The sequence below is a fragment of the Aythya marila genome (assembly GCF_965140915.1).
Source record: "Aythya marila genome assembly, chromosome: 8".
NCBI lineage: Eukaryota > Metazoa > Chordata > Aves > Anseriformes > Anatidae > Aythya > Aythya marila.
In genome coordinates, this window is record NC_139049.1 from 3,181,646 (window position 1) to 3,207,694 (window position 26,049).

General features: G+C 35.2%; 1 protein-coding gene across 1 annotated transcript in view; it reads right to left on the reverse strand.

Moving 5' to 3' along the window:
* Positions 1-26,049, reverse strand: part of DPYD (dihydropyrimidine dehydrogenase) — a 341,375-nt gene that overhangs the window by 290,635 nt on the left and 24,691 nt on the right. The window contains exon 3 of the mRNA XM_082765934.1: positions 7,258-7,340. Coding sequence (XP_082622060.1) covers positions 7,258-7,340 — 83 coding nt within the window. The remainder of the gene's footprint in view (positions 1-7,257; positions 7,341-26,049) is intronic.

The following is a 26,049-nucleotide window of genomic DNA, read 5'->3' on the forward strand; positions in this document are numbered from 1 at the left end:
ACATCAAGAATTAAATGAACATGATAGAAGAGAAAATATTAAGAGAGTTACATTTCAGAGCCCTGTTCCCAGTTATAATATTAAGAAAAATACATTTTGTGTGTTATTACTTTGTTACACTATTGGACAACAAAATGTTTAGCAGCACCAAAAGATTACTCAGGCCCTTCCAATTTAGGGGTAAAGTCTTCACTCATCCAGCATGCCCAAGTAGAATAAAATAATAAAAATTGATCACAGAAGCAGGGAATACAAGGAGGTACAGTTTTACACTCACTGAAATATATCTAATTCAACCTGAAAAGAGCAAAACCATTTATGCTGTCTAGTTCCTGCTAGTTAAATGGCTTCCTGTATTAGAGAAGGAAAATCAGGGATTTCATCTGCATCTACTTGAACAGCAGTGTTCTCCCCTCTCCTGTAGTATTAACCAGCCCTTGCCCATGATTTTGGCAGTCAAGGAATTTATCCCTAAAATGGCAATTTCTCTACTAGTACAATATACCCTAGAATGGCTATATACATACTAACAAGCAATGTGGCTCAGTAGTGCCTAAAGTGTTCCAGGGCTTAACTGGCTGCCAACCAACTTTTTCAACAGCAACTTCAATAAAAGAGGTTCTCCTGTAAAGCCTCTTTAGAATCACAAATGGAAATTGTTTCTCCAAAAGTCTGTAGACAAATAGCTAAATGTGCAGTACTGCACAACTTCTTACACAACTAATTTATTGAAAAAAATCCAACACATTAGGATCTTACTATTTAAATTTAATGTTCAACCAGAATCTACTTGTTTTACTGAAAATCTTTTCCTGCTCTCCCAAATAGCCTCAAGTAAGTAAACAGGATTTAAGTTCAGAAGTCTACAGAGGAAGGGCAGATTAACTTTGATGAAAGTTAAGTATCTTGGGGCAGAGTTGGACCCAGTTTAATCTCTGAAACACTCTCATCCCAATATACAAAACATTTCTAGGAAAATGGAGATTTACTCTTATCTCCAGAACTGCAACACCTGGTACAACATAAGTCAAGATTCCTGAGAAGTAGCAAAAAGAAAAATGTAAGCAGAGCTACTAATACTCAGTATACTCAGTAAAACTGAAGTGTTCTAAGCACACTATAATCAGAAAAGATAATTATGATCTGTCCATAATGAACGTAACAATGCAAAGACACAAACCACATAATAATGCAGTTTTGAACAAAGACTATTGTATCCTCAGTCCAAGCTCTGCTTTCTATCTTGAACTCCAAGGAGAATAGCATCAGAGATGCCCATGGCAATACAAAGCCCAGTGACTTCAAAAGGACATGATGGAAAGGAGGGAAGACAGATAACGTTTTTAGAGGATTTTGAGAACTTCAATAAATGTTTCAAAAAAACAAGAGCAAATATTTAAAGCAGTATTGGTAAAGGCAAACTGGTTTCTGTCTCCACACAACACTGATGTTACTGTAGTAGTTTCTTGAGCACATGTGGAATGTGATACGCCATGTAGGTTGGCTACAGTGGAGATTAAATTCATGAATTACAGACAAAACAGCATGAGCTTCAACAGCTTGAATAAAAACACCGTGATACTTTGACAAAGCTGTAACATGCCCAGCTAGTGTGTCCCAGACTTTTTTTTATGATCTAAAATAGTATAAGCACCTTCCAATTAAATCATTCACAGCCCCTGAACATAAAAAATAAATAAATTAATTAAAATATCAATAACCTACAGAAAGCTGTACAAGGCCATCAGCAAGCTTCCTCAATTTATCTCCACACTTTTTTTTTTTTTTTTTTTTTTTTTCCAAGATGAACCTATGCCTTTTCCAGTGTACAAGCTGATGAAACTAAAGGTATTCATAAGCCTAGTAGTAGCAATTCAGGGCATTTGCCTGATTGTTAATGGTAGCAAAAATAAAATAAAATAAATAAAACAAATCCAATAAATATTTTAAAATCTTCCATTTAAAAAGTAACAAAGGGGGAACCCATAGAGGGAACTCAAGATTCTCTAATGCAATTTTCTGCTCTAACAGTTTGCAGATGAGTAGCTGTTAGTCACTGAAAGGTACGACACTGCACCCACTGCATGGCATCTTTGGAGTCTTTGTGGTAAGCCATCTGCCACAGTGGTTTTCAAAATCTCTTTCAGTACCAACATCAGACAACATCTCCTGCAGTTTGCTAAAAAGCAAATTTTTGACTGTTATCCAATTTTTTCCTTAAATTATAAAACTAAATGGCTCAAAAGCAAAACAGACTCCTGTCCACTGAAGTGTGAGAAAAGTGTTAGCTCTTTTTTTTTTGTTTGTGTTTTTTTTTTTTCCTCCTCTCCCCCACCAAAAAAAATATTTTTCAAGAATTGTACAGATAAACACAGTACTGATATGTTTACTGTGCACAGTACGGACTTGAAGCCCTAACAAGCAGGTTATTAGACATTTTGTAGTTTGCACTGCATAATTTTGCCCACAGTTTTTAAAATCTCTTACTATAATTCTGTAAACCCACAAACACTTGTGAAGTCATGGAACTTCTTACAGTATAATTTCCTTGGGTTTTGCCCAGCCATCGAAACTGTTTGTCAAATACATCTGAGTCTAGATCATATTAAAAGCAGCTTGATTATTACTAACCCCAACTTACACAGTTGTCGAGACAACAGAGTGAATATCATTAACAGAAACTGCTTCTGTCAAACTGGAAATCATAGCTGAAGTCTCACTCCCATGTTCACATTATCCAAAACAGTATGCAAATTTGCGAATGCAAAAAAAAATTCCAAATGAAGTTTGATGCCTTTCTAGACTGGTCCAAACAGACTAGTAAACTTTCTCTCTCTCCTTTCCTACTTGGAAATATGAAATATGTTTAAATCTTTCTTTATTAACATAAAGTCTATAGAAAAAATACTCAGCTTTAATTTTCACTTGCAAAGCTTTCATGCAACTCAGCCAATGTTCAGAAGACAGACTGTAGATGTATTTACCTACAAGTAAGACCTATTCATGTATAAAACATCTCACCAGTCTTACTAGCTGATTGCTCACATCCATAAGCCACCACATCACTAAGTAAATAACCACGTTGCCAGATGCACAGGATTCACTCTGGCTTCATTTGTCTGACACCAACCAAGTTCATGAAAACTATGCTAGACATATGCCTAAAGCATATCATTAGGAGAGTGCTCACAAGCAATGGACCATAATTTCAGATGCAATACTGTATGTGCATAGTTCAGTTCCCTGTCACTAAGGTGTAACCCCTCAGAATGTCTGCAGATGTTGGAACATTGTGAGGAACAGTTGATACTCCAAAGGGTTGTGCTGCTGTTCAGAGAGGCATCAACAGGCTTGGAGAAATAAGCCAAAAGAAATCTCAAAAAGTTCAAAGAAAATTAGATAAATTAAGTCCTGCACCTGTGGAGGAACAACCCCAGGCACCAGCACAGGCAGAGGCCAACCATCTGGCAAGCAGCTTTGAAGAAAAGGCCCTGGGGGTCTCGGAGGACAAGCTGACCACCAGCCAGCCACGTGTCCTTACAGCAAAGGCCAGCAGTGCCCTGGGCTGCATCAGGCCAAGCACCGCCAGCAGGCCGAGGGAGGTGATCCCTCCCCACGGCCCAGCACTGGTGGGACACCCAGAGCGCTGCGCCCAGAGCCGGGCTCCCCATGACAGGTACATGGCCTTACCAGAGTGAGTCCTGCAAAGGGCACTGAAGTGACTGAGGAACTGGGGCGTCTGCCCCATGAGGGCAGGCTGAGAGCATTGGGGGCATTTAGCCTCGAGCAGGGGAGGCTTGGGAGGATCTTATCAGTATGTTTGTACATACTGCAAACAAATGGATTCAGTGGAGAGAAAAAAAAAAAAAAAAAAAGAAAAAAACCTCCCTTCCTGCCAGCTGATACGTGTTGCTTTCTGAAATTTGTCCTTCACCTTGTTAAACCTAGTTTAAATTTTAATTTACATCTTCTTTTCCTCTAAATATATACTAAATGATTGGGTTTGGATTTCCTCCACATTTCTGCTAAAACGTACTTTGTAGCAACTGGAGGCAGGGTTTGCTTGTTTGTTCTAAAAGTTCTCAGGACTGCTTTACTGTACGTTCCCAGAGGCACAGTTACAGCAACAGTCTGGGTTAGCCTCCTATGACACCAAGGTCAGCATACAGTTACCTATGCCACATATCTCCATGTAGCAACCAAACCAATCTAAAAGCTCCTTTGATTTGCTAGAATGAAGCTTCACTGAGGATCAGGATCCAGTTTTTTTTTTTTACAAGGATTAATATATGAAGTACAAATTGAGCCCTGCTTAATAAAAGCTTAATGCTCTTACTTATGTAACCTGATATAATAAGTGTATATATATAATATGCTATTTTTCTGCCAAGTTATGCTATTTTTCTGCCAACTACATAAAACACCTAATTATATTATAGTATATACTTTCAAGGCATGTAAAGCAATACACTGTCCATTCATAAACCTCTGTTCAAAAAAATAATTTTTATTGTTCACTCAAACTTTACAGTTATATTAAAATATAATAAACATTTGGGAGTACATCATCAAAACAAGAACAACATGAAATGAATGCTTTATGATTTTACATGCAAACTACTATAAACCAAATTCTTATGATAACACTATCTTAGCTTATCTCATTATCTCATTCAAGGTCTATAATAATATGTAAAGTAGAACTAGAGAAAGTTCATATGCTTTATAATCATTTCAAAACCTTCCAGAAAGTTTATTTTGCACATACACACACAGACACCACATACACTCTTTATATATATAAACAAGAAACATGATTTTCCAGTAATCCTTAATTTGTATATCATTTGGTTTCTGAAGAGCTGGAAAAGAACAAGACCCTTCTTGGTTATTAGTGTTTATGTGGAGCACAGTGATATTCATAGACTTCAAATGTACTGAAACCCATATTAAATTGACCATTTTTCTCAAAGAGAAAGTTAAAACGGAAGGTCTAGTTCCAAACAGGAGCACTGGGGAAAAATGTTCATTGTGTCTCTCATCTGGCAGACCAGTAGTACTACTCTGGGAAATCAGTGAGGATTTGGGCAGACTGCCCACTCAACTTAAGGCTCATCTGAGATCCACATACATCCGCTTAGCTATCCAACTAGGATTTTTTGTTGTTGCTTTCATGCCCATATGATTTTAGTGCCTCTGTGCAATGTGCAAACCACTCCACATGCTTCCACAACAAAAAGGAAGACGGTATCTCAATACCAATGCCAGAAAACCTACGTTCTCCCACATTTGGTCCAACGTCCACTATGGTGACGGGAAAACAGAGTGAACTTTCATCTGTCAAAGACATATTGCTAGAATTAATATGTTGCAGATTATCTTGGGATCCAAACAGAAAAATGAAGCTATCGAGGATATGTGGTGACTGTGCAGCAGCTGAAAGGAACTGTACAGCCTAACATAAATGCCTTTTTATGTCTGAAAACAACAACAACAACATGCAACTACACACATACACCCCTCTAATCTCTTGCACCTTTAATGTGTTACTCAAGTATTCTGTAAAAACACGGTACAGTGTTTATGTAGTAAGTCAGGTATTTTCTTTACCTCCATAAAAACATCTAAGAAAAAAACAGAACTATATAATTATATATATATATAACTATATAACATTGCCTGCGATTAAGAGAACTCCAGCACTGCACAATATCTGTCACACTTAATCAATAACTATTTCTCAGAATGGTTTGTATGCTACCAGAAATGGCCAAGATGCAAATTTTTGAGTTTGGAGAGTGCTTTTTATTGTATGCAATGCATAGAATCATAAGAATCTTGTATACAGTCCTTATAACAGATACATGACCTTTGAAATGCCAAAGATCTGTTTGCTAGTGAATGTTTATCACCAAATAGCTGTCAGCTTCCAAGTTTTTAAAAGATTAACTGTGCTGAGTCATGTAGCACAAAACGCCGCAAACCATCCATGGAATGTTGTTACAGGAGACCAGCAACTTGAAACCCAGCTTGCTGAAAATACTAAAAGTAGTTTCACACACCAAATGTTCCCTAAATCTTTATTTGAAATAATTTTCTGAATATTTCAGAAAGGAAGGGATATAATTTGGAGGTAATAAGTAAGGCTTTAAAAGAGGCAGGTTGCATTTCAAATTTGCAATTGCAAAACGTCTTTACAAACAGTTATTCATAGCAGTGTTCATGAGACACGAGCATCATGAACATAAAGTCATTCAGAGTCACGCAAATAAAGTCATTCACACACATCCATAAATGTAAAGGAATTATGAACACAATCATAGCAAATGAGTGTAATTAGTTTTTCAAACTCTTCTCAATATTTTTGCTGTTTTTATTTTTTACTGTGCAAATGCAAATTTAAGAAGTTACTTTGACATTAGGCAAGAGAAATGAAGTGATGTGTGCATCATTACACCTTGCTGTCTGTCTTTCAAAACCTTTCAAAGTATAGGTTACTCTGATTTTCTGATACAAAGATAATCCTAAAATTACCATTCTTTCTGAATTTATTTAGCAAGTTATTTTAGAAAACCTGTCTCTAATTCCACCTCCTTTTATCACACCGATCATTCCCTTTTTTCAGGCACTATAGCTGGTGAGTTTCTTTGTAGTCCTGTTCCCAGATATTCTACAGCGCAAGTAATGGTGTTAGGAAAAGATTCGTGTACTGACTACTTTTAACCCCCATCCAATAAGCATTACATGAAGTGATAAGAGGATATTAAGCAAAATATACATCTCCACAATATATTAAATACACGATACATTTTAAAATTCCATTAAGGAAACCAAAATCATGTAAATATGGTGATAAAATCAGAGTACACAGGCCACTACATACATAAAAATCAAATCCAATTTAGAAGCAAACACAGGTTTGTTCAAACAGCATTATACAATTTCTTTAACACTTACAGAATTTAGATGAACAATATTTTCATTCACTCACAGTTTAGTATAAATATAAAGCAAGGCACCCCTTAAGCATTTTAAATAACAAATTAAACATTTACGTTTTTTACTGTGCAGTCAGGCTTAACATTTATGCAGCTTCAAAACCAAAGTACAGCCTCAAGGGAAGCCTCTCCACTGACAAATTAATACCTTAGAGAATAGAGCTGAATGGTGGCAATGAACTCATTTGTTCCCCCAATAATGAAGAATGACTCTTTCTTTACCACATCTGTGACTGTTGCTATGGTGACCCAGACTTACCTCATTGCTTCTCGAAGTGCTCCTCGCTCACTAAGAGTCGTGTGCTTGATGTCATCAAAATTATTTTCTAGTTTCTCACAGTTCTGCAACGAATGGAAGAATCCATGTAAGGCTTTTAAACAGTTTATTGTGCATGTATTGACATTATTCAGCATCATGCAAACAAAACTGATATATATTATGTAATCTCACAAATTATGCATTCTGTTTTAATTACACAGGAGTCATTAAAAAGACATTGAGAACTCAGAAACAAAGTAAATATGAATCTTATTATATGGTTGTCATGGAAATCATCTTATAAATGTTCCATAATGAAATGTACAGAATTTACACTTTTTTCCTTCCTTCCTTCATTATTTTCTTTTTAAGGAAAATAAAATTTTCCATTATCAATATGCAAGGCAACAAAGCTACTACACACACACAAGAATTAAAACCTAAATGTGTATTTACAATAATAAAAGTTATAAATTCTATTCCAATGAAACAGGCAGTGTTGTTATAACAAACCTAGCTTTATTAGCTCTACAGTTTTTAAAACAGAAACTGAAAAAATTAATTGCTTATGGATATCTCAAGGATTTGATATATTTTCCAGGTTAGAGCTCGCCAGTATTTCTAAAAGTAATATGAAGCCAACGATTTTGCAACAATAAATGAAATAAAACTTCCCTATGTTCTGTTACTTATTATTAAATGTGTGACTAGTTCCATTACTCCAGAGTGCCAATGCTTTTCTCCTACTCCCATATAGGCAGTAAAATTGATTCAGCAGATGCTGGGTAATACAGAAATTTATATCTGTGTAAAGTGAGTGTGAAATACCAGCAAACAAGAGTTCTCTGAACACCTGCATCGTCTGTAGGATTTTATATTGTCTTGAGGCTTCTCCAGTGCACGAGTCTTTGAGGTACCCCTGTTCTTTGCAGCACCTTTTGCCAATACCAAAACTTACCTCTGGGAGGCATCATTTTGCCACATGGGTTGACAAGAAACACAAGTTGCAAGCATAACGGTTACTATTGCTAACAACCATGAAGAAACCATTGTCAGTCTCTTTATGCAGCATCTTCAAACAGAATATATGAACTGTTATGTGGTCATATTGCTTTTTAGGTTTTAATATTTGAATCAATTTGCAAGTTGATAGCTGAAAGAGATATAGTAAATGTTACCTATTATTTCTTTTGTATATTGATTCTTTATTTTTATAATTATATTCAGGTAGCAGCTCTTGTAAGAGCATTATGGGAGAGAAAATACATATTTCTAAATGGCCTAACAAGATACCTTAGTTTGTTCAATTAATGTTATTTTTAAATAAAATCATACATGCTTTAACATAAAGTTTTAATACTTTAACAATGCATTACATTTCTGAGCAGGAGAAACAAACAAACCCACATTTGGAACTCTGAAATTTTCTTTCCCTTATTAAAGTGATAAATGTCTTAAGTAGTAGTAAATCTTATCCCATGACTAATCTAATATTTGTCTTTGTTTTTTATTCCAATCAAATACCCTTTGTATGGCAAAATCCTACTCAAAAACTCAAAAGGATTACACAAAAAAGAAAGGGAGTTCTACAATTAAATACTCCATTATTCAGATCAGCATGCATTGACTTTCAGCTCCAAGCACGTACACAAAAGAAATCCAAACTGACAATAAAGAATTCCAGATTTATATGTATTAAACTGAAAGCATCTGTGCAAGAAAACAATCAAAACTCACATCCTCCTGGAAAACAGACCAAAGGAAACACCATTTGGAATAAAGCTCCAAGCACTGTAAGAGGAAAGCCCATTTATTAACAGTCCCGTGCCACCAGCATCTCAGCACAGGTTCAGGAATATCTGACCACCACGCAGTTCATTTCTCTTGATGTTTTAGTATATATTATGTAGAGAATGACAGAGGATCGAAAGCTCACACGATTTTATCAAACAGAAATAAATCCTCTCTAAACCAACAACAGAAAATAATTGTTGGTCTCTAAGTGGAAATTCCTAAAATGAGTAAGTCACCAAATTCTGTTCAGCTGGTATTTATTCTTTGTCTATGTACTGTGTTGTCAGTTGAAGGGCAACAAAGGTGGCTCATTTCTAAAGAAAATGCTGTGATCATGTTGTCTTACACAAAAATTCCCTCTCAATAACAAACCGAATGTGGAAAAAAACAATGAATAGATAATCCAGGACAAACAATAGAACACGCTTTAAAGACTCAAATAATAGGTGTTATAATAATTCAATTGGCAAGAAGATTAACTTACTTTTAGCACTTCTGCCAATTGTTTCTGGACAATATCACATCTATCTTTCTCAGCTACTTTAAGCCAAACAGCTCTCATCCAAGTACAGTAGCTGGAAAGCCTATAACTATTAGGCAAAAAATGACCAAAAACAGAGGCAGATACAAACACCTAAAGGAAGATAACCTCATAATACAATATCATCACTTACTGCACATGTTGAACAGGAGAATAAGCAACTATTGATTATACCTACTCTTTTCCAGTTAGAGCTGCAGTAATCCAAAATTTACATTGGATCCAATCCTCTCAATGAAAAGAGAACAGAAGTCTGAAAGACCAAAATATAAGCATAGCTTATAGTCTATAGATAGTACTTCTTCACAGCTCTAAGTATCAGGTTGCGCACTACATCTCCAGACCCTCTAAAAGAATACCAGCCTATGAGAAAGGCTACCAATATGCATGAAACTGAGCATGAGAATACTCTGAAGAATACATCTACAAAGTGATGAAACTTTAGTACAACATCTAGGTTAATATGTATATACATCTTGCACAGGAAAGAATGTTTTGGTCCATAATACTTTGTAGATTTAAGTATAATGAGCAATTAAACTCCCAGGTGTTTGTTTGTTTGTTTGTTTGTTTTTAGCAGCAGTTCAAGCAGAAAAATCAAAACACAAGCAATGGCTTTGGAGGTTTACAGCCAAGTGATTTTCTGTGGATATAGATAGGGTCTAGAAACTTTAACTCTGTGGTTGAATAATTATATATTCACAGAATCACAGAATTTTCTAGGTTGGAAGAGACCTCAAGGTCATCGAGTCCAACCTCTGACCTAACGCTAACAGTCCCCACTAAACCATTTCCCTAATTGCTCTATATGCTTTTGCTGTTGGCAGATCTATAGTGCTGTATATATAGTGCTAAACTAAATACCACCTTTGAGAAGTTTGGGATGAAAAATAAGTAGGCAGAGATATGATTAGGGACATGGTCATTATAAATCAAACTATCAATGCATATCAAAAAGCCACACAAAAATAAATCCTGTGTTTTCTTCTTAAAGAATAAATACTTTAAGGTTTTTAAATGAAGCAAAATATCAAGTGAACTGTTTGGATATATAAATGAATGGTTTATTTATCATATGAGATCTTAAATAAAACTATGTGATAACTAGTTAAAAAGGGCAATGTACCTTAGATATCCGTAAGTATCTGTGGCATTATACATAGCATACTGGTGAGGCATGCAATCAGAAATGAGAAGGATGAATTGATGAAGGATGAATATATGAAGATGAGGAAGAAGGAAAATTAATAAACAAAGCTTCTGTAACAACAAAAAAAAATAATATATATATATATATATATATATATATATATATATATATATATATATATATATATATATATATATATATATATATATATATATATGACTTGGTAGTCAGCAACTACCAAGTTCAAAAGACTTTTACTCTTTGACACTAGGTGTAGTAACACATTATCTCTAGTTCACACAACTAGAAAATATAGAGTCACTAGTTTTAAATAAAAACTGACTTTTATAAATAAATAATTTAAATTATTTATAAATATATATTTTTTTAAATAAAAACTTGACTTGGCCATTAGAAAAAAAATCTTGATTTGGTCTAGTGGGTCAAATGCAACACTCAAAAAGCAAAACTGGTCTATCAACTGGTATCACCACTGAGGATCTCCCTAAATCACAAAAGCATCGCTATCTGCTCTGCTAAGGGCTAAGATAGTTTTGAGAACAGCAAAACCCAAATTTGCCGATTCTGCAATACAGTACTGATAAAAGTAGTCCTATTTCCATCAAAATCAACTGTAAATCTTCTGTCCAGTCAAACTAGAGTGGGATCACATTAAGCCACATCCCGCTGTATCCTGAAATACTTCACTTAAGACTTTCAGAAGTGTTGGTATTACAGATAATGTCTTGCACACATTTCTAGATAGTTGAGAAATAAAATCGTTTGATCTGACAACAGTGTAAGACATATTCTAAGGCAGCTTGTGACACTGAAGTTCAGTAGATCTCTTATCCTAGTTGATATGCTGCCAAATCAGAAACCTTACCTAAAATATCCTCTTCCTCTCTCTCCCCCATGAAAAAAGTTTGTAGGTAAGTAGGATTGCTGAGTTCTTAAAATTCATTGCTTCCACAAGAATTTAGGAAATTTTCTTTAGAAGCTTATTTTTTTTCCAAACATTTATTAAAAAAATGTTTAAAAAACTTACATTTTTACTGCCAAATGACCTCTGTATAAAAATCATGAGGAACATATAGCATTTAAAAGCTAGAATCCCTCTCACTTGTTAAGTTTATGTCTACTATTGGTGCTAATGCTAAACCAAAATTTTTAACCCATTTTTCTTTATTATCCATGAAATAAGTTCCTACAGAGTACAGTGTCTTAATTTTCTACTGTTTATGCAGCCAAATTTTAAAATGCGTATGCTAAATGTACCTAGATTTTGGAGTGCTGGTCCGAATTTTGAAGACATAGCTATCTCCATGTTTCAGTTTGCAATCTATCTCCTCAAAGGTAGCTATGAGGGATTTCCAAAAAACAAAAATTAATAAAAATCCCCTCACACACCACATGTCTGGACATATCAGCTTGCTCTTCTGAAAATATTGTCCGTACTGCAGAACAGAAATCTTTTTTAAAAAGTTGTAATAAAAAATCTGACCTCTTTTAGATCGTAAAAAGGTCTATGTATAAAAAGTGCAGAGTGATTATTTCCATATTGACCTTATTGATAAATAAAGTGTAAACACCAATAAACACTTGCCATTCTGGAAATCTGATATATTTCATCAGTAGAAAACTTTAGAATAACTATCTTGTGTTTTATAAACCTAAAGCAACATTATAATAGTAATCTAAACTGTAATATATTGCTGCAAGGATAATTATTAAGGGAAAACACAGCTGACATTTTCTGATTTATGCACACAATCAGAGATGGAGTCCAAGGACTGTGACATAATTATCTTCATGCTAACAATTTTTGTAAATCTCTTGACAGAATTTTAGCTAATTTTAAAATGCCTTCTGAAGATTAGCACTTAAAACTGTTGGGGAAAATAGCACAATTTATTAGCAAGGGTATAATTGTAAACCTTCCAAATACTCATTGTGAATATCATTTAGACAGTAACTCCTGCTCTAGCAGCTGGTATATAAGACTCCTGTTTATGGAGTCTTGAAACAACAGATAGAGTATAATCTAATTAAACAGGATTACATGCAAAAGAAAAATTATTAAAAACAGACTAATCAACAATTGCTATGAATTTGTAATAGCACTTCTACTTCTTCTTTTGATGTGAACTTATGTAACACTGTGCTTTATTACAATAAAACCTAAATACTCTTAACAGACCTCTCTTGATCTGGAACAGACTGTCTTTCTACACTGAAACAACACAAAAAGCTAAATTGTTCCATTGATCTTCTCTTCCAGACTTAAGCACCCATCTGCTATAGGGTAAAATGACTTATGTATTGCATTTATTATAATGTCGGTGCTTAAATTAAAGTTATTCAGTAGTCAATAGCTGTATTTCATATAGGAAGCCCCCTTAAACTATCTTCATATTGAGCAACTAAACAAAACAGATGCCATTTGCCAAAGAGTTAACAGCATTTGTTTTATCTACAGAGCATTGCTGAAAAACTAAACAAGAAAGAAAAAGGATTGTTTGATCCTATCTGCAAGATATTACAATCTAAACAATATCCACCTAGTAAATTCCTCCTTTCCATTTGCTGTGACTCATTCTCAAGGGGTTCTCATTCTAAACAGAGGGAAAAGCAGCTTAAAACTGGTACCTGACCAGCTGTTCACAAAGGAAAAATATGTATTTTTAAAATGTGTGTATATTCTTAGTATCTGCAGAAACTATATTGAGCCCTCAGGTATTTACATAACATTTGACAGCATGTCATTCATAATACATGAACATTTGTTGTAACAATTTTTTCATTATGTGATAGTCACATTGGCCAGACAGGCTCTTTGCGAAATGCAGATATCAATACACCAAAAATAGCAGACTTCCAACAGAAAACCAGCTCTAAGTGTTAGTAATCAAACAAAAATCAATAGAGAAAAATATTAAGTAGAACCGTGGGTGGCTGTAATCAATGCCTCATTAGCATAAGCATGTTATTTCTTTTCAGTTCATTTAGAGGAAAATTATTTTTAAGGCACTAAAAATAGTGTGCATGCAAACTCACACACAAATAACGCTTTTCCCCCACAAACAAGAATATATTGGTAAGACAGGATTCATACTGAGAAACTCCACTGCACGAGGTGTTTTCTGAAACTCTGTATGCTTTTTGTTACTAATTACCACAAATATTGCCCACGTAACTGGTAATTCTGAAGTGGAAGCAGACAGTTTTGGAATTTGTATAGTTCTCTCAGTTTATAAAGTGATGCAGATAATCCTCAAAGACAGGTAATTATATAAAAGTTAATTACTTGTTAAACACACATAACACTTTAGTTTGCAATTTTACCGGGACTGTGAAAGTTCTTCCGATATGAGTTGGCATTCTGCTAACTTCCCTTTCATGCTGCTTCACGCACAAATTTTAAGTGGCAAATTTATAACAGCCTTCATGTTCACACAAGGGTATGGAATCTTGCTTGCATCCAACCTGCTGTTGTCAGAGCAGATGTAGACACCACGTGTTTTGGCAATGGGTAACACATGAGATAGCAGTGATACGGGGAAGATAAGAAAAGACATTCTGAAAGGACCAAGCATACCACACAAAGAATAACAGACCAAAGAACTCAGGAAAAGAATAAAAAGCTAACAATATGCAATAAAGAGGCACAGCTGGAAATAATAAATTGAGAGAATGCAGGTGATACCACTAAACAGGACATTTTATAATAGTCCTCCCCTTATGACTCATCTTTACAAGGCAGAAAACTTTGAGAACAAGAAAGAAAACTCTTGCCTCTTCCACCTTTTTACTCATCTTCCTAGAACAAATATTAAATCTGATCAACAGAGGAATGGGAAGACTTAGCAATAAGCTTCCAGCAATAAGGTCCCTCTGCATCCAAAGGACGTTCTTAAGAGTGCTTCCCGGTGTGGTGCTGGGCTCTGTAGAAGAGAGCAATACACATCATCTCTTAGAATATGATAAGAAGTTCATCTAGACACTATCTTTTAATGAGGCTGCTATCCTGCCTTTTTTTTACACTGCAAGGTCTGAGCACCATATGAGGGCCTTCACAGTTGTTGTTCAAGATACTATCTGGGACCCATTCTTGAACGTTGAATCCTCAAGCTCTCCAAGGCTCGCAGCATGAATTTACAATTTAATTCTTTCAGGGCATGCAGTCTAAGTAAAGAGACAGAGTCTCTTTATGCACAGTCTCACATAATTTCTAAATACCTTATTTTCAATCGACAGTGAAAATAGAACTGAAAAAAAGTTTATTAAGAAAACAAATATCCCAAATGCTATACTCCTTCCCAGTACTTTCCTGTACCTCAGCCTAGCTTTTCTCTTGGGATTCTTCACTCTGCTTAAGCAAATATTGTTCTCCTGACTCACTGAGATTAAATAAAATGAGAGTATGTAAGTAAAGACCAGAATCATATCGAGAATTAACATTTACAGAGCTCATAACATGGAAAAAAGAGAAGAATATTTAAAATGTGGGTAGAACTCTACTCCTAAGGAACAGATTGTGTTCTTGACCTTCAACAAAGAGCATAAAGATAAAACACGTACCCAGAAGCCCACGGTTTTGTGGTTTTGTTTTTTTCTTTTTTGAAACTGAATGACCAAGAACTTAAGGAATTAATCCAACATGTTTGAAAATACTGCTTAAAGGATCCCTCTTATTCTTCATCCATAGCTCCAGAATTATTGAATATAAAAGCTTTTCAAAAAAATAAGGTTGATGTTTTAAACAGCATCATGAAGTGATGGAGTCCAGCCCTATGCAAGGAAATAAAAGCAACGCACATGTTAGCAGGCTTGCTTCCTCAGCCCAAGATCCCTTTTCATCTCTTACAAAATGAGAACAACAGTATTTTGCAAAGGTTCCTCTATAAAACATTTTGAGTTTGTGTGCTCATCATGCACTACAGTTCCCTGTAGTTACCTCAGTACTCAACAAATTAACATGACAACTTTCAAAACCACTCATGCAGAGGCCTATCTGCCTAAGCTATTTGTCATGATTTGCATAAACCTCTTTACTAAATAAGCAAACTGAATAGGCAATGTCCTACCAAGGGCCACCTCTCCTAATCTTATAGATCTTATTGACAGCTACAGAAACAAACAAACAAAAAAAAAGCTGTAACAATTAGATAAGAATTTTTTTTTTTTCTTGTATTAAGATCCTTTCCTCTGATTTCATGTAGTACCAAGAAAGTAGAGTATATACACTTCTATTCTGGATTACTGTAATATCTAGAAATCAACATCACAGCATTAAAAATTACTTTGATAGCAGTGAAACAAGTTTCCTCATGTGATGGTTGATGGTACTTACCACAGGCAAAGCCAAATATAAAATTGAGACTAGATTTCCCCAGAGAAATAAATGGAAATATTAAGTTTACTGAAGTACCATCTACCAGACTCGAAGGCATAAGAATTAGGAAAACAGCTGCAGCCAGCACAGCATAACCCTTGTAGCAAGACCCTGTTGTGGTTGCCTTACATGCTGGCATTTTATATCAGATTTTTCCATTACTATCCTTCCTCATGAGAAACTGAAGAACAATTTGACTTGTAGTAATCTGAAGCTTATTTGTATACTATGTGTTATAAACACCAACAAAAGGCCAACTCAGCTCTTGTGTTTTCAACTACACATTGACTCCAAACGAACTGTGGATGACAGCAGGATACATCATGAGAGGACATATGAGCTGACAATGCACGCATCTCTGAAAAAAAGATAGGTGACAATCTCTTCTATTTCCATTTGATTTGAGATTCAAAAGACAGAACTGACATACAGGAAAACAAGGGATTGAAATAAATTTTGTATTTAATACAATCTAAAATACTAAGTCAGAGGAAAAAATGATTTTTTTTTTCCCTTCAAGTTTACCTAAAAATAGTTAAAAGATTAATACATTTGTATGCATTCTTTACTGTCCTCATCACTGACTGGTATCTAAAATCTTACTGTAACACTACAGGCTCCACATAGAGTAAGACAACGGTCTCCGTAATTTATACGAAGTCAAAGGAAAGCAATAGAAGCATCACTACCACACTCATGAAGCTGAAAATCATGTACAAGAATGAAAAAAAGAACCAACAAATTGTTTTTCTGGGAACCAAAACTCTTTAACAGTCAACACAATTACATATTTTTAAATATGCATCAAACTAACTTAATTTTTAGTCAAAATGAAAGCTTACACTCACTGCTAAAATCATAGCAAGATAATAAGTCTGGGAAAAAGAAAAAAAACCACAGAACAGGACAGTATAAACACTGTTGCTGTAATATTTTTTTATAACCCCTCAGGATTTGGGCAGAAAATCAGAGGTATAGGGCTATTACACTAGCTGCAGATCTTATAAAGTTATCACCATCTGTTCTGTCATCTATTTACAGATACAGAGCCATAATCAAAAACTAAGTAAAAATTTCTCAAATAAGCATAATTTTCTTCAAATAAGATACTGGGCATCTTTAATAAACTTGAGACTCTCCCAATTCAAACAAAAGGATAAGCTCTATCTGTTTCTTTTCTGTAGGAAGTGACACGAATGAGAACTCTCCCATACACAGAAGCACACAGTTTATACACAGCTACATGCATCAGCAGGGCATTGAGAAGTGCTTTTTATAGTCAACATTAGAAAGAGTATTAGGAGAATGCTTCTGTAATGCTGCTTATTCGCATATCACTAGAAAACATCCAGGATAAATGTATACAGGTCTCAGTTCCATTTACCATCTCAGAGCATCCAACACCTCAGTATTACACTGTGCTCTCTTCTAGTTCTGTGTTCCATTTACAGTCTTATTTGTAAGGTTTTTATCCCTTTAGAAGATTTCGTGTCACCACCTGAATAACTTTCATCTCCAAAAGCTTCTGGCCTGTGTTTAGACACCTCAGACTGCTGTATTCCCCTTCTTGTCAGTCTCTTAAAAATTGTCACGTTCAAGATGAGGTGAGCAATACCAAGCATGCCATGAAGCACTAGAGAAGACCCTCCTCAACAATTCTCAAGGACACAAGGACATCTGATGACAAAATTCTGAAGAAGCCTGGAGCAAAGCTCCTCGGTACAAGCGCTCTTTGGAGGACTCTGGTTCAGGTCCCACAAATAACACTCCCCATGACAAAATAAAATGGAACAGCTGGGTGAAGTAGCACAGTTCTTGAGCTAATAAATTGGCTTTCTTAGCAGTGCTAGCTCCGTCATAGCATTTTCCTCACACGGCTATACTATTTTCAAGTCTAGAAGTGGGTCCAACTATTGCAAGTAAAGGGCTTTTAGTTCCCAGAACACCGCACAGAACAGATTTGCTGCTGCTTACGTGTTTAACTTGGAGAACGTGAACAACCCACGCTCTCCCTGCAACCAGAGCTTAACCTGGTACCCTCAGTGCAATCATTCACATTTTACAATAAAAAGCAGTAAATTAGTTTTGAAAGTACTATTTTCAAAGTTACACTAATCAGTATTATAAACAACACTGGAAGTCTTATTATAAAGTATTTTTCCTCTCCACAAAACACATTGGACTCAGTCCCCTGCTCCTGAGCATCACTGCTACTTTTGCATGTGTGCAAGTACAGCTGTAGGACAGAACAGGGTAGCTGCAAAGCAAATAGAAACAAAAAATCATTATCCTTTCAACACACAATCACTAATTTTTTTCCTTCTTGAAGCCATCTTCACCTCTAATTTTTAATTCTTATGCAGCAGTTTCCTCATTTCCCTTGTGTATGAACTGTTTGAGCTTTCAATTTTTAATTTTTCTTCAGTAGTACCCTTTCTTCCTTTTTTTTTTCTTCATTACTTGGATTTTTCCTCTCCTCTACTGTTCTGTTCCCCTTTATTTGTTTACTTTTTTCCCTGGTCCTCACTAATTATTTCATGTCTCAGTCTGTTTCATTATGTCATGGCTTTTCCTTTCCCATTTTTTAATAATGCATTCCTTTATTCTGCTCCTGCAGCTCTCTGATTTCTGTGTGCTTGCTTAACTATTACCCAAATGGCTCCAAGCAGGACACACTCAAACTGGTGAATAAATAAATTAAAAGAAAAATACTATCTGTGGTGGTGCACTGTTGCCTAGCAACACTCTGCACCTCTCCACAGCTTTTCTAGAGCCCTGGTGGCAACGGAGCTTTTCGGACTTATTGCTACAAATATATACAAGATCGTTGTCCTATTGTTTGTCCGTTCAGTAGCAAATAAATGCAGAGAAAAATATAAATGAGAAATAAAAACTCCAGAGGAAGAACCAACAATAGCACTTGTGCTTCCACAGCACAGGAGCTGCAGCGGAGTGCAATGGGTGCTGCCTCCTGCCTTCTCATGCACTATGCAATATGCGAGCAGCTTACATGTTATTATTGACCAGTAATACTACTGCCATGCCAGTATTTGACAAATGCAATGTGAATCTTTCTTACACAAATAACATCTGTGACAAATTCACCTAACTCACGGACTGCTACTGGGAATGCTTCAGTTGTTAAGACTCTCTGACTTCCTACAGCCTTGCAAAGTTGCTGCTGAAAGCTAAGAAAAGACAGTAAGTAGCCTCCAGATTGTATAGGATGGGAAAAGTGGTCCAAGCATTATAAAACCTGAAAATACAGTGGAATTATTAAAGAAGTTAAGTTTGTTCCTAGAGCTTATATGAAGAATTGTAAAAGACATTCGACATTCAACTTCAAATGTGATAGAAGCTAAAGCTAACTTTTTTTTTTTTTTTTTTTTTTTTTTTAAGTTTATGGCATTCAGTCTTCAAAAGGTAGAATCAAATGCTCATTAAGTCCATACTTTAAAAAATATTGATGATTCACCAACAGCTATACCAAGTTTCAAAAGGATAGATACATGTATGAAGTCATCTTCCCTGACACTCCTGTTTATTCCACAGTATGGAAGACTCCTTCCAACAGCCAATGGCAACTTAGAAAGAAAAGAGTCTTTCCAATTTTGGGATGGAAATAATCTTTTTCCCGGGAACAAAAATTTTAAGGGTATTAGGACTCCTGGAAGGGGAGTCTAGAAATAAGCAATGTTAAAGCAGAAGATAAATGAATAACTTAGCTGAGCCACCTGTGATGAAGCCCTACAGAATGGAGAAAATGTTCATTTTACATATATGTTTATGAAATGCATCAAAACTGGTGTTATTACTTGGGAATTTCTGATATGTCCCAATCAGCCTTAAAGCAGTTTGATGCCTGCACAGCAGAGTATTGGTAGCATCAGAACACACACTTTCACAAGACATTTAACAGCATCAGTCTGCATCACTCAGCTACAAATTGTTAAATAGTAAGGAGAAACCACAAGTGATTCACATAGGTAAGGCTAGGAAAAACTAATATTCAGGTAACAATCCCTGTTTATTAATCATATTCCTAAAGTAGTGTTTGTGGGAATTAAAGGCTGAAGTAAGTGTACATACAGCTGGTTGGAGAACACAAGAAATCTTGGTGATGTAGGCCACCATAAAGCAAACATGGGCACTGTAAAGTCAAGCACTTAAATTGAAACATGCCTTTAAAAGAATATTCTTTCAAAACTTGATTTGGCCCCTTTGCACATATTCATTAAAACACTGGTATGACCATATGCTATTTTACACAGAATTTCTGTCCAACTCAGAACAGAGAGTGTTCACCTACTCAACAGCCTTGCAACTTTTGTACTTAGTGTGTAGCCTTTTTGTGCTCAGTGTGTAGCCTTATTTACTGCACACTATTCAAAACCATACTTGAAGGCAGAACTATTTTTTCCATGAACATTTCAATGGCACTCATCACTTTGGTATCTGAAGTGATTTAAAAGCAATTTATTCTCCTGTATACCACAGATATCCCCTTTTAACAGATAGCAATCAGCAGAGAAAGACTATCCAATAACTGTGAGCATGCTATGTCAGACACCTATGGTCCAAAATGTGAAAACATGTAAGTGACTGGAAGTGACAACTTGAACGATCAGATTTGGTCTCTTGCTTTCACATTCAGTTATGTCATGTAATCTTTTGTATATGAAGTGAGGTTTTTTGTCCCCACTACTGCTACTGAAAGACCCTGGCACAATGTTTCACTGCTCTGATCATTAGCAACCTATTCTCTTCAAGGCTTCATTTATGGACAGCTAAACAATATCTTTGCATCATTATGCTAATGTTGCCATCAAATTATTAAAAATTTCATAGTTTTCTGAGAACAACAGTATACATTTTTATTCTGCTAGACTATCCACACTCTTCTAATTCTCCTCTAATCTCATCTCAAAAAACAGGACTTTCAATCCCTTGATAACTTTAACAGTTGATAGAAACTGAGAATGAAAATGCACTTTCTCTGCCTATCTCTACCAGAAGCAGTGGATCTGATTACCCTGACACTGTACTTGACTTTTTCATGTTCTTATCCAGTTGATGGAACAACCACCCTATAATCAGCTGGTATTTCTAAATCACCTTCCCTCTTAATTTCAACCATTAAGCTTCTAGTCATTCTTATCCTCAAGCTCTTGGCTGTACAGGCTCCTAAATGCACTATTAAATTTATTCGTATCTTTTTATTGTTATTATTCTAAACTTCAGTGTCTTATAGTTCTTTTTCTATGATGTTCTAGTTCCTTCTGTATTGACAATGTCTGTCAACTTTCAGGTAACACGCTCCTAATATTTATGCCAAGCTCATTAATGAAAATACTTCAACAATCTCTGCTAAAACCCAGAAGCAACTTTTTCAGCACTACTCACTATAATTCCCTTAAGCCAGTTCCTTATCTATGTTACTATGCTAATCCAAGCAGACAATACTTCATTATTAACTGGCAAAAAATAAAAAATAAAAAAATCATGTCAGTGTGTCATGATCTATCCCTAACAATAAAGCCCAACATATCTCGTTCCATCTTATATTTGCTTTAATGAATTTAATAAATCTTTGCTTTAAAACTTGTTTTTGAAGGTTTGCTCATTCCTGATACAAGATAAATTTGGGTTACACTTGCCCATCAGTTCTCCATCTTTTAAAATATAGAACTTTGTTGGCTATTCTTTAATCCAGTGCTATAACATACAGCTTGATTTATTTAACAGTCTTACTCTTAGGCCTGTAATTTCACCTTTTTTTTTTTTTTTCCTCTGTGATCCTTTTATAGACATTTTTCTGTCCCCTTGATTTCAGTGATGAAACTTGCCAAGTTTTTCTCTGTCCTGTCCAGGGTACTTTCCATTTCTGAACTTGTTTGCCCACTAGCCACCTCTCCCATTATATTGAAAATAGGACAAAAATTTACAAAGATTTTAGACAACACCTACAATGTATAGTGCTATCTTCACTGTTTTTCCTCTTTCTTTTAATTAACATAGCTTTAGAACCTTTTACGGTTTGTTTTATACTGCTGAATAACCTACTATTTGTTTTGATTTCCTTGGCCAGGTGTGACTCGACTTCTGAAAGTTCTCACTTTTTTCCTCTGTATTTCCTGCTTTGCTCATTTTTCTCCCCTACTTATTCTCATGTTCTTAATAAACTTTTTGAAGCTGTTTTCCAATTTAGTTTGAAACTTTTCTTTACAAGTTAGGATGCAGATTCTAAATAACTTTCACATATTTGAATTAATAACAACCTTCTCATAATTCATGTCTTTGAGCAGCTTAGTTCAGTTCAAAGATCTGAAGTTATCTTCTCTGTCTTATAAAATACAATAAAAAAATAAAAAGGTTTATTCTTCTACAGGATTTACATTCAATTAACTCAGAAAACTTGACTAACATTTTGCTCTGTGATTATCTACTCTATAACTCCTCCCCTCTTTATGGCTAAAGTCTTTCAGCTTGATACCTGAATTAGTAAAAGTTGAGGCTATTTTAAATCAGAAGAGCTAAAGTCAAATTTTAGGGCTATTATTAACAAAGTTTGTCAGTTATCACATCAAAGAATACCTGCACCTTACCGTTATTAGGATTTATGTTATTCTAGGCTGTATATAGAAAGTCAGTGTCTTACAATGACTTACCTCTCTGATAGCATTAAGCTTAGAAAGTTGTGAAGGTAACAGAATGAGGACAATGAACTTCAGAAAATATGATTTCAATGGACAGCTTGGTATGTCTCCTGAAAGATATACTGATTGGTAAAGGAAAGCAAGGGAGAGGGCAGACCCCAACAGAGATTAAATTAAACACACAAAGGAAAACTATCTGTGAGTAAAGCAAAGAAAAAAGCGCTCAGGCCTTTATGATGTTACTATTTCTCCCCATGGTCTGGATATCAAAACTGTAAAAGCGGGGAAACTATGACGTATACACAAGTAAAAATATATACATTTTAAAGTATAAATGAACATCAAAGGCACTGTAGGTATAAGATCAGAAAGCTAATGCACTAAGCAAATCTCAATTAATGAAGGAAAAGAAAAAAATAACGAGGAAAAGGTTCTATAAAGATGAAAAGGAGGAAAATAAAGAGAAGAGCAGGTTAAACAAGAAAGGAAAGCAAACAAGTGGTGCAGAGTAAATTGAATTATTCACAGCCTTGTCTGTTCTCTTTATGACGATGGCATGATATAGCCGTAATGACTACTAGAAGTGTTATTTTTAGCAAAAACATGAGATGTTCACATATCACTGAGTCATCAACGAAATATGTGAAGCAATCCACAGACCACTATCAATTACATGGACAGACTCTGAAGACTAGAGGTTCCAAGGGACCAGAAGAGACCAACATAACGCTTCCCTTTACAAAAGGGGGGAGCAAATAGCAATTATATCCCCGGTGGAAAAATGGAATGAATTTATCAAAAATGGTAACTTATCCCTAGTCCTCTTTAATTATATGCAAAAGGTTCCTTCTTATCTTGTGGCTCTCACTGAGTGCTCTGCAAGGCCACCTCCAATAAAAAAAAAAAAAAAAAAAAAAAAAACCAAACACACAAAGCTAGATCTTTCTTGACAGATATTTGTATAACCCAATTATAAAGGTATATTAGAGACTCGTCACTCTTCTAGCTGTCACAGAGTAGAATGAAATGATTTCTTTGCCTCACACACTGAACAATTCCACAATGTGCAATTCCTTCTGCAAAAGCATTGGATTGACATGTATCCAATTTATGGCCTAAATTCTGACCCCTTGTTTTCCTGTTCCCAGCATTAAAAAGGAACAGAAAGTTTTACTCAGTTATTGTTGCAGATACTTGCTGATAAAACTGGACAAGTCGGAGATGGAAGAAGTGACTGCAAAAAACATGAATGCATAGACCTGTGAAGATGGATGGAACTGCTGCAACAGGAATACATCCAGAAAGGCTAAAAGCAAATATGTTTCCACATGGCACTACCATAGCTCCAGAGAGTGGAGCAACCACCACTTTCTACTACACGAATATGAAGTTCACACACACTATATGCAAGGCTCTTTCTGAGGAGTCTTATCTATAAACCCAAAGAAAACCAAACCTGAAGACTTTGGAACAGAGGAAGGTCAGATGTGGTTTTGCACAGCAATCCAGGAAAGCCACAAGGTAAGAAGGAGCCTTTTGCAGGTGACTATAAAAGCACTTAAGTTGCCATCAGATAATATATAGAGTTTGATACAACTTGAAAATTTGTATAAAGGCATTAACTCTTAGCAGTCAAATTAGAAGCTATTGAGATATTCTAATAGAAAAACCTTATGACAAACTAAAATAAAACAGAAAATTAAAGGATTATTGTACACGTTTCTTAAAGCAAGGACAAGTGTTATCATATACAAACATGTAAACCACTTTATTCTAGTGAAATGGTTACGAATGCCAGCATATGGTATCGATACGAGAAAATGCAGAGTAATTAGTTAATCTAAAAAATGCATGAGCAGGAATTTGACTGCTAAATGATTAAAGTGGTACATTTTAAAATGTGTATTAATATTTAATTATTGACACTATGAGAAAAGAGAAAATCTCTTGATGTTACTTCTCAGCTCTTTCTGATACTCAAAGTAACCCATGTATTATTCATATGAATAGTTTGCGCATATACAGTCAATCACTAGTTATATAAAAGAATCATTCTCAAATTCCCTAATCACCTCAATAGATCCTAATGCAATATTTTCCACATTTGGGAATCAGAGCATTTTATTTAAGAAATCAGTCTGGCCACGATGAATACAGCGCAGCCTGAGCAGACATCAGTTCAAAGAATCAGATGTCAAAGTGCTCCCTCTAATGTCCCTTAATCATCACACCAATTAGTGGTTGAATAGTGATGTGATTAAAAAGACTGCTGCTATCCTATACCTATTCAGACTAGAAGAATTCTACATATGTTCTACCAATTAATGTTTGAATAGAGTAGCGATTAGACTGACATCTGCCATTGTATATCCATTCAGAAAAGAGCTAAACTTGCATATTCATATGCAATGAAGACAAAAATAAATATTTGCAAAGGTAAACTATACGTTTAGATTATAAAGATAATTGAGTTGATTTCCCTTAATGACTGTTCTCTGTTTTACAATACATGGTATTATTTTTTATTTATAAATATATCATCTTTCATCAATACATGTCTAGAAATGGCCAAATTATTCACTGAGAAAGTATTTATTTATTAAGGTTCCCAATTTCAGGCTTTGGGTGAACCAGGTTTCATACCCATTTGTTTGCAATTTGCAGTATTTCTGCTTACAGCCATTAGTCATTTGTGAACTGATAACTTAATTATTCTGTTACTGTGATACCTGATTGGGCACAAAAATCACATAGCATTTTTCCATCTGACTAGAAGAGAATGCTTAGGAGTAACAAACTGATTGTAGCTGAGAAAGAATCATCTCATTTACTTTTTTTTTTTTTTCCTATGCAAGTACGGAAATTTGTATAGCAAGAGGTCCTTATAAGCTTTCTTTTAAATATAAATTCCTTTTTACTGTTTACAGAAGTCACAGCCACAGAAACGCTGTCAAAGTGAAAAGCAGTTTAAAATTTTAGCCAGCTCCTGATTACTACTGTTTTAAGGGAGTAACCATGTCCACTAAAGCTAAAGAGCAACATTAACTGTTATATCTTACAATGAATTGGAGGTCTCTCTCCATATTTATCACAGACCAATTTGATATTTGCATCATGTTGCACATGTGATATATGGCATAATAATTCATGTCAAGAAGACGGTTGATATTAATAAAGAAGGGGGAGATGTGGGAGTGTGGCAAGCACCGTGGTTGATGATAACATCAGACTCTTAACGATGAGGCCATCAGGAATG